The sequence below is a fragment of the Rhea pennata genome, chromosome 1 (genome assembly GCF_028389875.1).
Source record: "Rhea pennata isolate bPtePen1 chromosome 1, bPtePen1.pri, whole genome shotgun sequence".
In the NCBI taxonomy this organism is placed as follows: Eukaryota; Metazoa; Chordata; class Aves; order Rheiformes; family Rheidae; genus Rhea; species Rhea pennata.
In genome coordinates this window covers 137,081,536-137,096,692 of record NC_084663.1, presented here as the reverse complement: position 1 = coordinate 137,096,692, position 15,157 = coordinate 137,081,536, and the positions used below count along the sequence as shown (strand labels likewise).

Sequence of the window (15,157 nt, the reverse complement as noted above, 5' to 3'; positions counted from 1 at the left end):
CTTATGACAGTGGTCTTTATGTTAAACTAAGATAATTAGGATAAGCAGATGTCACTACATCTTGTGTGAGCAATAAAATAGATTGTCTATGGTATAATTCTAACTATGTATCATGATAAGGACTTTGTAATTTTTATTACTTATTAAGGAATTCTAGAGGCTGGCTGTCCTAAGATGTATTTGAGAATAGCAGCTTTTGGTATTAAAAGCTACAGAGACATGAACAAAAAAAGTTTAGGCAAAGAAATTTATGTATTATGGTGAAAGAAAAGGAAATTAAATAAAGTGCGTCTCACATGGATCCTCACATTCAATGTTGTCTAGCCTGGTAGCTATAATCTTTCAAAGCTCTATGGTCTCTCACTTTTCTGCATAGGTTCAACTATTATTTTTTTAACTCAGGCCGATGTCTATCTTTTAAGGACTTTACTTTGTTCATGCTGTAATTTTGCTGATCTTCCTCTGAGGCTCTTTTTGTCTGTGTTCTCTTCATCTTTGTTTGTTTGTCTGCTTCTTTTTCATCATTTGTCTCTTTAATAATGCCAGGCCATAAACACTCTTCAATTTTCATTTTGATTTTTCACTGCTGCTGCCTTGTAATGATAACTTTAACCTCACTGCCGTGTCTTTTCGTTCTTCCCTTTCCCCATCTCTTTGACTGCTCTTCCTGTTTGGTTTCTTTACACGTGCTTATGGCACCTGATTTTCTGGCAAGCTGCAGTGATTCTCATACTACAGTAATACTCCAGCTCCTGATGAACCAGGTTCTTAGCCCTGGCAGTTTAAAAATAGCAACAAACAGTGCTTTGGTGAGAGAAATATATCTGTACAAGAAAAAGATGGAGAGTCTTAAAATGGTTAGCTCTTCGTTCAGAAACAGAGCAAGATCAGCTGTTAAAATTGTCCAGCTAGGCATATACCTTACTACAACTCCAATCTTTTCTAAATGCTTGATATTGTTTCATATTGGAAGTGAGGAAAGTAAGTTCACTTGTATATTTTTCAATGTGGCTTTTGTGATGTAATTCCTTTTGCTTCTATGTAGTAGTATTTTCAGCAGGTAAACTGGTGGAGAAAGAACAGCCTTAACCAAGACTCAATTATATTCTTCTTAGCCTATTATTCTACTGATGGAGTCATCAGACGCAATGAATCTTGCTTGCCTAGCAGCTGGATACTATAGACTGCTGGTTGACTCAAGGCGCTCGATATTTAACATGGCCAACAAGAAAAATGCAGGGAGCCGAGATACAGGTATTCATTGGACAGTATGTTAACGGTGGTCACGTGAATAAAGCAGAATTCTGCTTCTGCCACAGAGAATATCCAGCTGAAGCCAGTGGAACTCCATATAAATACAAGGCTACTCCAAATGAGATTTGTTTGCTGGGTCAGACCCAGCACTACAGTATACCATTTCAGCTTTATGATGTTCTAATATTCAGCTTTTGATAGCATCTTAGTTGACAAGTAAAACAGAACATGATTTTTTTCGTAACATAGTGCAACAACTGCATGGTAATTTATTTATCTATGAGTGTTATTACTTTATATACATTTATCTTTTTTAAGAATACAAATGGTGTTGAGGGAAATGGTTGGGGATTTGGTTTTGTGTTACTGTTCCTGGAATACTGTTTGTAGCTAGCTGTAGTTTAGTTTTGTACTGCAGTATAAAAGTACCAGTTAAACTTCAGGTCGTTAAACCAACAACTATTTAGCTTAGAGTAGAGGTGATTTGGAAAGTGTTTTTGAGGTGTTTGATGGCTCAGCTGTTTTATTTAAAATGCTTACTGCTCACCATTAACAAGTTATTGTTTTGCATGCATTTGCTCTGTGATTTCACAATGTTACTTTTATTTCACCACCCTATAGGAACTGAAAATAGAGGGAAGCATAGTCTCCTTGCTTCTGAGTGGAACTGTGTACCAAGAACTACCACATTCCTGGCTGAAGGAGATCAAGAGACTCAAATATCCTTTGGTGATCCAAAACAGAAGACTATAGATGTTTCTGAAAGTCTGTTATGTCAAAAGGAACATAGACATCTATACATAGAAAATACTTATAATTCAGGTGGATTTGATCCGCATCTGGTGAAGCAAAGTGACTCCACTGAAGCAGAAGAAAATAGAAATTTTAATCAGTCTTCACTGCTGTCACTTTCAGGATTGGAATCTAGCAAGAAAGCACAGGATTCCCCTAGGGGAGCAAAAGTTTCCTTTATATTTGGAGATCACAACTTGGATGGTATCAATCCACAAACTCTTGGCTATGAAAGGCTTTTGGATGAAAGTCCAGAAGTACTAGAAAAACAAAGAGCCATTTATATTAGTAATGCCAATGACCTTAAAGGCCTGGAATTGTCACCAGATGCTGAAAGCATTCAGTTTGCTGCAAATTCTGTTTACGCAACTATAAATGAAAGTAAAATATTTGGAGCTGCAGAAGGGATAGAAGAGCCTTTATTACATGATATTTGTTATGCAGAAAACACAGATGATGCTGAAGATGAAGATGAAGTAAGCTGTGAAGAAGACATTATGGTAGGAGAAATCAATAGGCCAGCTCTTCTCAACCTTTCTGGGTCTAGTGATGACATTATTGATTTGACTTCACTTCCACCTCCAGAAGGTGATGATAATGAAGATGATTTCTTATTGCATACCCTAAATATGGCCATTGCTGCTCCTCCACCTGGCTTCAGGGACAGTTCAGATGAGGAAGACTCACAGAATCAAGCAACTCAGCCTAGAGAAGACAAGGAGCAATCTAGTAATCTAGGCAATGATGACATTCCAGTGTCGCTTATCGATGCTGTCCCTACTAATGCAGAGGGAAAGTGTGAAAAGGGGCTAGATGATGCTGTAGTCTCTACACTTCAAGCACTAGAAGCTTTGGCTGCTTCAGAGGAACAGCAGATGAATGACAATTCAGGTTCTTTCACCATAGTTACATTTATTCATTGAAAATCATTCCATTTCATCCATTTAGCTTTGGAAATACTTCATTTCCTGAGGGTTTTTTTTCTTTTTCTTTTTTTTTTTTTTTTTTTTTTTTTTTGGTTTTCCTTTTTTTTGCCATCATTTTACATACATCATATTCCATATTATATAGTGGAACTACCATTGTGTTACTAAGTTACCTGTCCCGGGAACTGTGCAATAAAGTCAGAGTATTCTTACCCAGCATATTTTTGTATCTAACGCACCTCATTTGCTTGTCACTTATGTAGGTACTTCAGCTGCTGTCATTAATTGACTCTTATTTTTTGTGGCTTGCAGGTGTAGCTATCTTGCGAGCATATAGCCCTGAGTCATCTTCAGATTCTGGCAATGAAACAAATTCCTCTGAAATGACTGAAAGTTCTGAACTAGCCGCAGCACAGAAACAATCAGAAAACACTGCACGTATGTTTTTGACCACAAGTGAAGGCTACCAACCCCTTGTGGAAGAGCAGACTGAATTTCCCATTGCTAAGAGTCAGACCGGAGGCCCAGGCATGAAGTCCTCACAGCCTTTGGCTGGTCGTCAGGCTGCAGAAATACAATCAAAAGTTGTGCCTTCAAAGCAGATTCTTCATTCAGATAACATGGAAATGGAGCCAGAGACCATGGAAACAAAATCTGTCACTGATTATTTTAGCAAATTGCACATGGGATCCTTGGTATATTCTTGCACTAGTAAAAGGAAAAATAAGATGACTGACAGTGAAGTAAAAGCACCCTCTGATGGCAGTGCTACTGTGAAAAAGCAACAGGGAACTAAAAAAGCAGAGACTGATGAAGATCTAAAACTTAAATTTGGAACTCTTTCAGCAAGAGACACTCAACGCATAAGCACTTTCAATGTGGAGAGAACTGCCTTTCGCCAAAGATGGTATGCTGCTACTGATGATGGGGCAGCAGAGAAGCCAAGCCCCGAAACAGTCAATGGGAAGACTTTTCCAAGAGTTCCTGTCCTTGGTAAAACAGAAACTGACTGTAAGGATGTAGTGGATCCTGAGGTGGATCAGGATGATACCTCAGGGCTTAGCCAAGGTGAAACTTTTATGTCAGATATGACTCCTGTGTCTTCAGCCAAAGACCTAAATGACATGGAAGATACTGATTTATCTGCAGATGACCATCCTTCAAAGCTTCCAGAAGCTGAGCAGAGCGTAGCTAGACTTTGTGAATATCATTTGGCTAAGCGCATGTCATCTTTGCAAAGTGAAGGCCATTTCTCACTGCAAAGCTCTCAGTGCTCTTCAGTGGATGCAGGATGCAGCACAGGCAGTAGCACATGTGCTACCCCAGTTGAATCTCCTCTTTGTACCTCTGATGTTAAGCACATTATCTCTGACTCATCAGTGAAGGGTATTGCCTATATTCCAGCAGATGAAAGAGCTGCCATTCTTCCAAACCATGGAACAATGTACAAGGACCTGCATCAGCAGCCTGAAGCTGTGTGTCACAGAATGACAGTGCCTGTCGTGCATTCAGCAATTAATGCTGAACCACTGTTTGGCACTTTGAGAGAAGGATGTCATCGGATCCCCAAGATAAAAGAAACTACAGGTACAGCAGTAATAAAGGATTTGTTTTGTTTACTTTTAAAGCTGCATGTTAAGATTGAGAACTAAGTATCATATTTGCATTATCTTTATCTGAAAATATAGCAACAAACTACAGCAAGTAGTCAAATCAGGCTTTCGATGCTTCTATTCATTTTAGTTATAAGGTATTGAGTTGTTCTGATGGGCTGCTTACAAAGATTAATTTTTTAAAAATCTCTCATTACAATTAAAAAATGAATTTTAAACATATTTTCTGCACATTTTAGATTTACTATTTTGGGGACATTGATGGAGAGGCCTTTAGGAGAAAGTATTCTTTGGAATCGTCTCCAAAATTCATCTAGTATGTTCTGTTTGAGTTCCTGGATACTTGTCAGATTGTAAGATGACTTCAGAAGCTATATCAATGTAGCAGAGAAAAACCTGTGATTCATTTATTGTGTATATTATATGATATTTTAGTAGGCTGACAAAAACATGCCAGTGTGAATAAAAGTCACTAACTGTAAGGACGAGAATCTGTCACTATCTTGTTAAGCATGTGTTTACTTTGGCATCTGATTGTAGATGTTTCCTTAAAGAATAACTACATCCAGAACCATTACTACATTTTAAGTTCCCAGCTTTCAGAGATTTTATGAAATTAATGTTATTAAAAAGTGTACAGTTTTTCAGAGATAGCATTGGGAATGCTTTCAGTTGGGTTTTAAACATTTCCCTTTTTCCTGGATTGCAATCCACATGTACCAGTAGTGCATGAATGCATGAAAATCAAAAAGTAGAGTGGAGTAGGAGCAAAAATGAGCTTGCATGAGAATGTATTTTCTCTGCCAAAGAAACACATAACCAGAACAGAAATTACCATGAGTGCAGTTTTCTGTATGTTCTCAGGTATAGTTACATAAAGAATTTTTAATCTGAAAATATTCCTCTAATTATATAGTAGGAATCCTCCAAGTAGATGTCTTTGTACTTCCTTTCTTTTTAAATGAGTGTATTGTAAGAGAAGGAACAGCTAACTATTCATAAGTTATAATTTGTTGATGGATTTTAAAAGGCATCTTAATGAAATGCAAAAGACATAAGCAAGTAGTAATGATTCTTTTGTGAAACATTATGCGGAATGGAGACCATTGGAAATTACCATGAATCCATTTGGCCTGAGCATTAAAGATATTTAAAAGTTCAGTTTCTGAATGTTATCGGGGTGATGCTTAATTATTCTGTCTGCTCTTCTACTACCCCTAGTGTAGCTTTCACAGAGCCTGAAAAGGGAAGACAAGGAGGCATTCCTACAGCTTTTCCTAGACAGCCTCTAGCTGACTCCATCATGCTATCATCCATGCTATCAGAATCAAAGGTGCCAAGTCAAAATCAAGACTCTTGTGACACTCCCAAAGTAAATCAGGCTTGTGGGGCAACAGTTAGTTTACGGCCATATGACATGATAGGAGGAAGCCTCAGGATGCCGCACAACAGGAAAGTGCTGAGGCGCAGCAGCAGCAGCGTTGGAGGATCTGCAGGCATCGAGATGTTGCTTGAAAAGAAGGCAGCTGCAGTCAGCTTGAAATGTCTCGATATCACCCAAAGAGAGGAACCCAAATCAGAGAGAAGGGTGGAACTTCCCCTGGGCAAAAAGCTGTCAAAAAGTTATTCCCAGAGTTGTGTGTATGTCAGCACTGATAGGAAGGACAGTAAGAGATGTACAGGCACAAGCACCAGTCAGAAGGACTCCAAGCAGTATCGGACGTTGCCATTGCGAAAGCTGGATACCAGCACCTGGAGGTGTCGTGGCCCCTTCAGCTACTGTTTCCTAAGCAGAGGAAACGATGACAATGATGATGAAGATGACGGAGACAGCAATCAGTTTTCATGTCTCTTCGAACCACAGGTCTCATGTGAGCTCACAGAACCATTTGGCCAATCTTTTTCCACCGAAAATGAGCAGGAAGTCTTGGAGTGCCCCAAAGCTGTTGAGCCCCTGCAAGATGAGGTAATTAATGCACATGAGAAGAGCAGTGCTGATGTCCAGGGTGGCCAAATTGATGTGAATCTCAACGACGTGGCATTTGATGCACGAATCACAAGAATAAATGCAATGAAAGAGAAGATATATGCAATGCCTGATGGATTTATTGCAGCACAAAAGGATGCCAATGAGCTACTCTCACTGGTCCGAGCAAGTATGGGCAAGAGAGAAGATTTACATCCAGAAACATATGACCTTAAACTTTCTAAGTACAAACAACTGTTATCTATGGAATCGAGACAGTTGGGAAGTGCCTGCAGGAAAATGGCCATGGCTGATAAAAGCCCTGAGGAAATGCTTTTAGCTATGACTTCCAGCTTTCAAGTACTCTGTTGCTTAACAGAAGCCTGCATGCGTTTAGTTAAAGTTATGAACTCTGAAACACAGCAGCAGGAAATTATAGCTAAGATAGATGAGGTTGTAATAAACTACATTTGTCTTCTGAAAGCTGCAGAAGCAGTGTCAGGCAAGACCTCCAGTGACCCTAGCATTAAACTCTTGGCTCGACATTCGACTACCATGGCCGCTATTGTAAGCACACTAACACGTTCTCTTAAAATGCTTTTAAACAAATAAAATACAAAAGTCACTTCATAATCTACCTTTGCAAAGCCATACATAAAAACTTTTATTTACTGTATGTGTATGAACTAATGTAACAAACTCAGCTCTCTCTGTATATTTTGTTATTTTATATAAAATAGGTATGAGATTAAAAAAAAGAAGTTAAAGTACTGAACACTGATAAAAATACTGACCAGATCTGTCCTTCTGTTTATACAAAAACAAAAGCCAAAAAAACCCTCTCCCCAGCAGCAGAGAAACAAACAAACAAAAAACCCATAGAGGAGCAAATTAATGTTTGGCTATTTTTCATATAGTCAAATTTATGGTTGTATGAAGTGAACTTTTAAAGCCTGTTATGTCAAAGGAGTTGTTTTCAGTTTCATCCAAGTTTTCCCTTGGAGAATGCTCCATGTTTAGAAATAGGAAATAAAATCATAATGTATATAACACAATATTTAATGTTTTAAAAATATAATTTTTAAGCATTGAAAATAGTAAAAAGACATTTAAAATCCAAGAGACTATTATAACTTACTAGAGAATATATATATATAATAAATGACTCTTTTGTTCATATTGCCTGAATTACCTGATTCTTCTTTTCTAGGAAGTTCTCTTAAAAAAAAAAAAAAAAAAAAAAAAAAAAAAAAAAAAAAAGTATTGAAAATACCAACTTCAGAGAGTATCTGAGGTATTGAATGTTACAATGTTGCATTTCAGACAGTAATGGTAACTATGGGAGACCGAGTGAAGACATAAAAACCGGAGTGACGATATTCTTTCTGTAAGGAAAGGTCGATGGCATACAGGTCAGATGAGAATGTATAGGGCAGGTCTGCAAACTCCTTGCTTTGTTAAACGAGAGGGAGGACCATCAGGAAATTCCTATGCTGTTTACTGTTTCATCATATATTTATGGTGCATCTGAACAACATGAACTGCAACTATTTTGTTAAATATTTTATACTTCATATTTTACGATTCTGAATGTTTAACTGTAAATAAGTTAGAAATAAAATGAAGTTTTCAGAATACAATAAATATCTCTGAAATGTTTCCAGCCAGAGACAGTACTTCTGTAAGTAACAACAAAGCAGTTTGTGAATAATCTACCCTGTCTGAACCTTTCTGAAAAACATTTTGTGGCCTTGTATTTGAGAGACAGCCAAAGCAAAAGCTCTCAGTTTCACGTGAGAAATAGGCTTTAACAAGGGCATCTTTCAAACTTCTGAGTTATTCAAGAACAGCAAAAGTGAAGACACACTTGAATACCATCCTCCAAACTGACGTAGGTAATTTTCATCTGTTTTCTGTAATGTCATACGTAAAGAGTATAACACTCAGTTTTGAAAACTTATCCACTCAACTTATCCAGAGAAGCTTTCTCTGCTAAACTAGAAAGAGTAAAACAACAAAATTAAAGCTTTTGTTAAGGAAATATTTTGTTACATAGTGCGAAATTTATTGTGAAATCAAGACATTGACTGCAGAGAAGCATCTCCAGAAACTCAGTATCAGAAGCTCCATTTGCTGTCTGTAGGAACAGAATCTGTTTTCCTAGACCAGGTCATTAACATGTAGACCCATTCCTGAGGGCAGCTTAGAGGTAGGCTGCAGATTGAATTATTTGGGTGGGGGGTGACAACAGCCTGCTCCCACATAGTGCTCTATGCATATTCAGCACTCTTGTCCTGGCACCCTGAGAGTGGGGCTCACTGTGCTGCTCTTTGCTGTGTGCATGACTGAAATTCTTTCTGTAGTATCTGAGTATTTTGTATTGGGGGAAAAAAATCAATGAATTACTGTATTGGTGCATATTCCTTTACTTCTTTGTGAGTTTTGTAAAAGTTTCATCAGGGATTTGGAAATACTAAATTTCAGAAACAGATTTAGAAGTGTCACAACTAAACATCAATGTCGATTATAGGGATGTGGCATTTTCTAGGTTGCTAGTCTAGTCCTTGCCATTCCACAACAATGCCTCATACTCCATTTTATAAATTGATCTAGTTTCGTTTCAACTTTAGCTAGATTTTTCTTGTCCCTAGTGTTTTAGAACATTTCTGATTGGAGCTAATTTTGCTCCCCAAAGGCAATTGCAGTCAGAGTTTTTTGTGGCAATATTTTCTTTCAGTTTAATTAGGATTTTTTCTTTCCTTTTTAATTCACTTACTTTCATAGAATCACAGAATAATTTAGGTCGGAATGGCCCTTATTTAGTCCATGTAGTCCAACCCCTGCTCAAGGCAGGTCTAATCAGATTGGGTCGCTCAAGGCTATGTCCAGCTGAGCCTTGAAGACCTTCAAAGATGGAGATCTCACAACCAGTCTGGACACCTCTTCCAATATGGCAAAAAAAAAAAAAAAAAAGTCCTGATGTCTAATAGTAATTTTCCATGTTCCTATTGTGGCTGTTGCCTCTTCTCCTATCACTGTGCACCTCTGAGAAGAGTCTTGTTCTGTCTTCTGTGTATCCTCCTGTCTGCTAGTTGTAGGCAGAAATAAGGTCTCCTGTGAGCCTTCTCTTTCCCACACTGAACAAATCCAGTTCGCTCGGCCTCTCCTTGTACATCATCCAGCCCCAGCTCAGCTTGGCAACCCTCCATTGGACTTGCTGGAGTGGCTTCACCATGTTCTCTTCTCTGCTTTTGATGTCAAATACCATCTTGCCAAGCTCTTCTAGCTTTCTCTTGGCAGAGAGGTACTCTCTTTCCCTCAGTATCTGAAATGGTACCATGTGAATATCTCTTTCCTAAGCATTCCACATAGAATTATATGCAGTCTTTTATATGCTCTCTTACAGCAGCTTCGTACAATAGCATAGATATTCCCCAATCTGTCCTGGAAATATTTTGTCTGAGGTCTCCTAGAATCATATATGTTCACAGGCACGTCAGGTTGATGGCTCAAAATCATCCTTGGTCAGTCAATATCTCCATCTTTCTTCACCTTGCCCTGTCCAGCTAAGGAGATTCTCAGATAATAATATTGTTTATAGTTCTGAAGTGCATGACCTTGCATATCATTTGCTACTGAATTATAACCCAGTTCTGTTAAGGGGTCGTTGTCTTCCTATGTGGTATCTTAATTGATTCCTGCATTACCTATATGCTTCAACTTTGTATCATCAGGAAAATTTCATTAGTATTTCTTGCACCAGGACAGTAATAAAGTATTAAATAAGATACTTTTGTCTGCCATATACTGTACTATATTTTTATTTGTTTTTAGCTTGACAAAATGACAAGCATCTTCATTTTTAAGTCCCTGAGTTCAGACTGTTCAATAACTTTTGACAAAATTTGCACTTTTGAAATTGAGAAGCAAATCAGGGAATCACAAAATGGTTGAGATTGGAAGGGACCTCTGAAAATTATCTAGTCCATGTAGTCCTCAAATAGGGTCACCTAGAGCATGTTTTCCAGGATTGTGTCCACATGGCTTTTGAATATCTCCAGAGGAGACTCCACAGCCTCTCTGGGCAACCTGTTCCAGTGCTTAGTCACCCTCACAGCAAAGAAGTTTTTCCTCATGTTCAGTTGGAAATTCTGTTTTTCAATTTTTGCCTGTTGCCTCTTGTCCTATCTCTGGGCACCACTGAGAAGAGTCTGGCCCCATCTACACCCTCTCTTCAGATACTTACACACATTGATAGTATCTCCACTCCATCTTCTCTTCTCCAGGCTGAACAGGCCCAGCTGCCTCAGCCATCTGTCATGTGAGAGATGCTCCAGTCCCTTAATCATCTTAGTAGCCCCCCAAAAAAGCTGCACACCTCCATTTCTTCTTCCATTTAATAGAAACTTAATCTGTTCATCATCACTGGAAAATCCAGAATGCTCCATACTTCACTGCATGCCAAAAAAGTAAAATAATCTATTTTATATATTATTTGAAGGTGGGAAATGGACTTGAGTCATTCATTCAATTTTGGATGTAAGTGAGTCCCTATGACTACCCTGAAATCCAGTTAAAGTTAATGGTATTTTACTAAGGATGAATTGGCTCTATAGGCTATAACTGCAGTATTGTAGCAGCATATGTTAAAAGCTAGAGCCTCATTGCACTAAGCATTAAACTAGTACAGAATAAAAACATGGCATATGTATGACGTCTAATTTCATAATAGGTTATTGCTGAGGTGTGACATTAACTGGTGTTTATCACTTGCCATTTCAAATTCAGATGTAGTTGTTCTGCATAAAAAGAAAGCAAAATAATACAGCACAGTGATCACAAGCTTCTACTCTGTTACCTATGGAATGTCACCATTTTGTTTTCAAAACTAAATTGGGCCAAAGAAGTGGAAAGTCTGAAGCATTCACTCTTTTAAAAAATTTAAAAATGGATAATTCCATTTTCCTGTAGGTGTTCTCAAGGCAAAATGTGAACTTTTCTGTCAGTACTGGTGATATTTGAGAGATGCTGATGGGTGAAAATTCATGAGACTCAGTAGTAACAATGTTTGGAGACTTAAACATGAGAGCAAATGTAGACTTGCAAAATCTGGGGGGAAAAAAAAGCCTAAAAGCAAACTAACCCAGTAGCCTGTTTTACCATAGTATTTTTTTTAAAAAAAGCCTTCAGTATTGGTTTTGAAATGCACTTCTATTCTGAAGAAAGACTGTGTTATTGATGGTATGTCTTTATGCAATAGACCTTATTTAGTCACATTTTAAAGTCACTTTGTACTTGTTCAAAGTGTGTGTTCATTTTGTCATTCTGACAAAATAAGTATTGCACGTTAGCACTGCTCAGCGTAGAGTTATGTAAAAGTAAAAAGGAGCATGTTCTATTACTTACTTCACTAAAAAGATCTTCTAAATTCTTTCTTTAAATGATTGTTCATTTACACTCATCTTATGTGCACCCTCTTGCTAAGGTTTGGTCCATGTTTGCTGTTTCTGAGGCCTGCGCTTGCGCCCATCTCTTGTTCTTAGCACATGGTATATAAGGCAGAAGATACCTAGAGCTATTTCAGTGTTTCTTAAGTGCTGAAGCAAGTTATTCCTTGCTTGTTTAATCTACATCAGTGCCTTCTTTAAGCTTACCTTTTTGTCCTTTTCTGATATGTGAGTGTTGAATTATAACTTGTCACCTGCATAGAATGTGTCTTCACTGCCTCCGAATGAGCCATGTTCCTGTGTGCTCCCTTTGCTATCCTTTTAAAAATGGGACAGGAAGGTGTCAGGCGTTCAGTTAATAGCTTCTTCTGATCCAGGAGTCTGAAACTGCCAAACACTAATATTAACCAAACTGGACTATTTGCCACCATCCCTGGCATTGGTGGAAACGTCTGGAAGTGGAAGCAACCAGAAATGGTTCACCTAAGATACATACATCAGGGAGATACTTCCTCCCCAACCTTTCCACCACAGTAAGATGGAGTCAGGACTTTTCAGTCTAAGTAATCAAGGGATTACTGCAAAGACAAAGTTCCTAAGTCAACATTGTTGTTCCTCAAGGTATGAAAGCTTTCTCTTGTGGTGGCAGCCTCAAGCTAATTTCCAGTGTGGAGTGACCCTCAGATCTTCTCCATTTTTCCAAGTGCTGCCATTTGATTCATTCCCTCTGCATTTGACCAGTCCATTTGGGCAACAGGATCAAACAAGGACTGGCTAGAGGACTGGGAGCTTCACAGAAGTATCATGGAGTTCCAGCTCATGTGAACTGCATGCAGGGCTTTCCATCATATTTCAAGGTGTTTGCTCAAGTGATAACTGACTACCCAACTACTCTATTTTTTACCTGTTAACTTTTGGAGGGTGCACAGTTCTCTTTTCTCTGCCAAAATTTGGCTGGCTCTTGGCAGAAGTGCACAGAGAACTGGACTTGTTTAGCAGCTGTTCTTCTACTGACCCTCCACCCCCAACTTTCTCAACAAGCTTGTTTGAGGTCTCCAAGAGGATCTGTGAGTGGTGTCACTGACGTAGATCTGTTTGTGTCCAACAGCATCAGGAAGCACCAGCACTCTTCCATGAGAGCAGTGCTGTGTCAGACTGTCTGTTGGATTGTTCCCTTATAGTGTGGTGAGAGCATTTCCTCCAGGCCCTTTGTGGCCAGAGTTTCAGTCAAGGTGAAGCATTCATGTTTCACTTGTGTGGCAGGTCCAGTGGTTATTTAAATGGATGGTGGGGTGTTTCAGTATTTGCTGTAAAACTTTGAAGTTGATACTTCCAGCTGAGATTACACTACTTCTGTGTGGCTGTTGAGTTAGTATACTGTTGTGTGTCTGCCACTCTTTCCCCAGGCACCTCTGAAGCATCTCTGAGGCCTCAAGACTCATCACAGCTGTTTGTAGAGCCCTTCTACAATTGCTATTTGCATGAGGAACTTGAAGAGTCTCTACTAGATAGTTTATGGCGAGTAATTGCATAAATTTGCACAGTGGGAATAAACATATGAATATTAATTTAAGAAAGAAAGAAAGAGAGGACTTTTATCTTGTACTCTGTATTAGCATGATTTTCTTTAGTGTTTTAGATTCTATCTCTGTGACTGAGAAAGAATCAAAATTGCTTAGGACATGCTTTATTTTCTGTGCCAATGTGCCAAAGGTGATGACAGCAATGTGACTACATCCTCCATGGTTACTGTAAAGGGAAAAAGCTGTGCAGTCTGGAGTGATAAAGTGTAGGTGTATCTACAGAACAAATTTATATATAGACACACGTCTTGGAGAAGACGAACTACTGGTAAGTCATGTTTCTCTCCTGAAGGCCAAATGCTATTTTTGTTCCACCTGTGAATTGCCATTGAGGATCATGGGAAAGCAGTCAGTATCTGCAAAGATGGAATTAAGCTTACAGTAATAAACAATATTCCTGCTGTTTCTTACTATTAACAAGATGACAAAGGAAGATAGTTGCGTCTAATATAGAATTTGCAGAAAACAGGTAACAACAACAGGTAATAGAAAAATACAACTTTCTTTTGTCATCATTTAATACAAGAGACACTGAGATGTTACACAATGGTTTTACCATGTAGTTTTTCAAGTGGTTCTTCAGAAAGAAAGGATGTTTTGTAAATCCTTTTTTGCAGTGCTTTGCAAGATTCCTTTTTATTGCTTATGTCATTAAAATGGCAACATAGGGTGACAGCAAATGTCATCAGTAAATTTATCCTTGAAAGCCTAATTCTTTTTTGTGCACTAAACTTTAATCCCAAACAAAGTTTTTATCTAGAAGAGATTTGAGGTCAGCATATTTAGATGTTAATACTGACAACCTGAATTCCAGGCTTTGGTTTCCCTAGAAGTGCTGAGTTCCTTAAGACAAGGCTCTTTTTGCTAAAAGAGGGGTCAAAGGATATAATTTTACTTTGAATCTTCTCTCTCTGGTGAAATGGCCATGAATGGCCCTCAACTGAGGGTCTAGTCCATCTCTGAGTTTGCAATACAGGGGGCACGGACTAGTCTGTACTTTGCTAAGCATGGTCATGCTGTTGTCATGTCTGCAGTTTCTGATACCTCCTGAATGTGCAAGAACAGCCCAAAAGACTGATGCCATCAATCATTTTGGGTACGTAAAATCATGCTTACTTCTTCCCTTTTAGAAAACTGCTTGTGCTCTGTTAGTTCTAGTCCAAAGTCAGCATATTTCAGTGGAAAGTTTTTAAGTTTCCCAGCCCCATCTGAATATTTATTTTAGGGCTTCTACGTTAGGTCAATTTTACAAGTAAGTACATTTATAGGCACTAATTGAACAACTGACTTTCTCCTTAATAGTGCTGAACAATCAGTTTGAAGCAGCCAGATGTTATTCCAGTGTCAACAAATTCAGTGTCCCTGAAGCATATTTACCTACACAGGACACTACTTGACTTAGACACTTATATACAAGCTATTTGTCATACAGGCTTTTTATAACTATGACTTCAATTTTCTTTTATACATTGCACTTACTTACTTTTAATTGTTCTTAGTTTAACAGTGTATTTTTGGGCCAGATTTTATTATCTCCTATTTTATTCCCCCCGGTTATTTTTAACTTGAAAAACAT

The 15,157-nt window shown here is 38.3% G+C and overlaps 1 protein-coding gene across 1 annotated transcript in view; it reads left to right on the top strand.

The window, feature by feature from the left end:
• The window catches only part of FRMPD4 (FERM and PDZ domain containing 4), a 305,963-nt gene extending 298,394 nt beyond the window's left edge, over window positions 1-7,569 (top strand). Inside the window, 4 exon segments of the mRNA XM_062574603.1 lie at window positions 1,116-1,254; window positions 1,876-2,937; window positions 3,285-4,559; window positions 5,812-7,569. Of these exon segments, the coding sequence (XP_062430587.1) occupies window positions 1,116-1,254; window positions 1,876-2,937; window positions 3,285-4,559; window positions 5,812-7,163 (3,828 nt within the window). The 3' untranslated portion in view covers window positions 7,164-7,569.
• The last annotated feature ends 7,588 nt before the right edge of the window (window positions 7,570-15,157 follow it).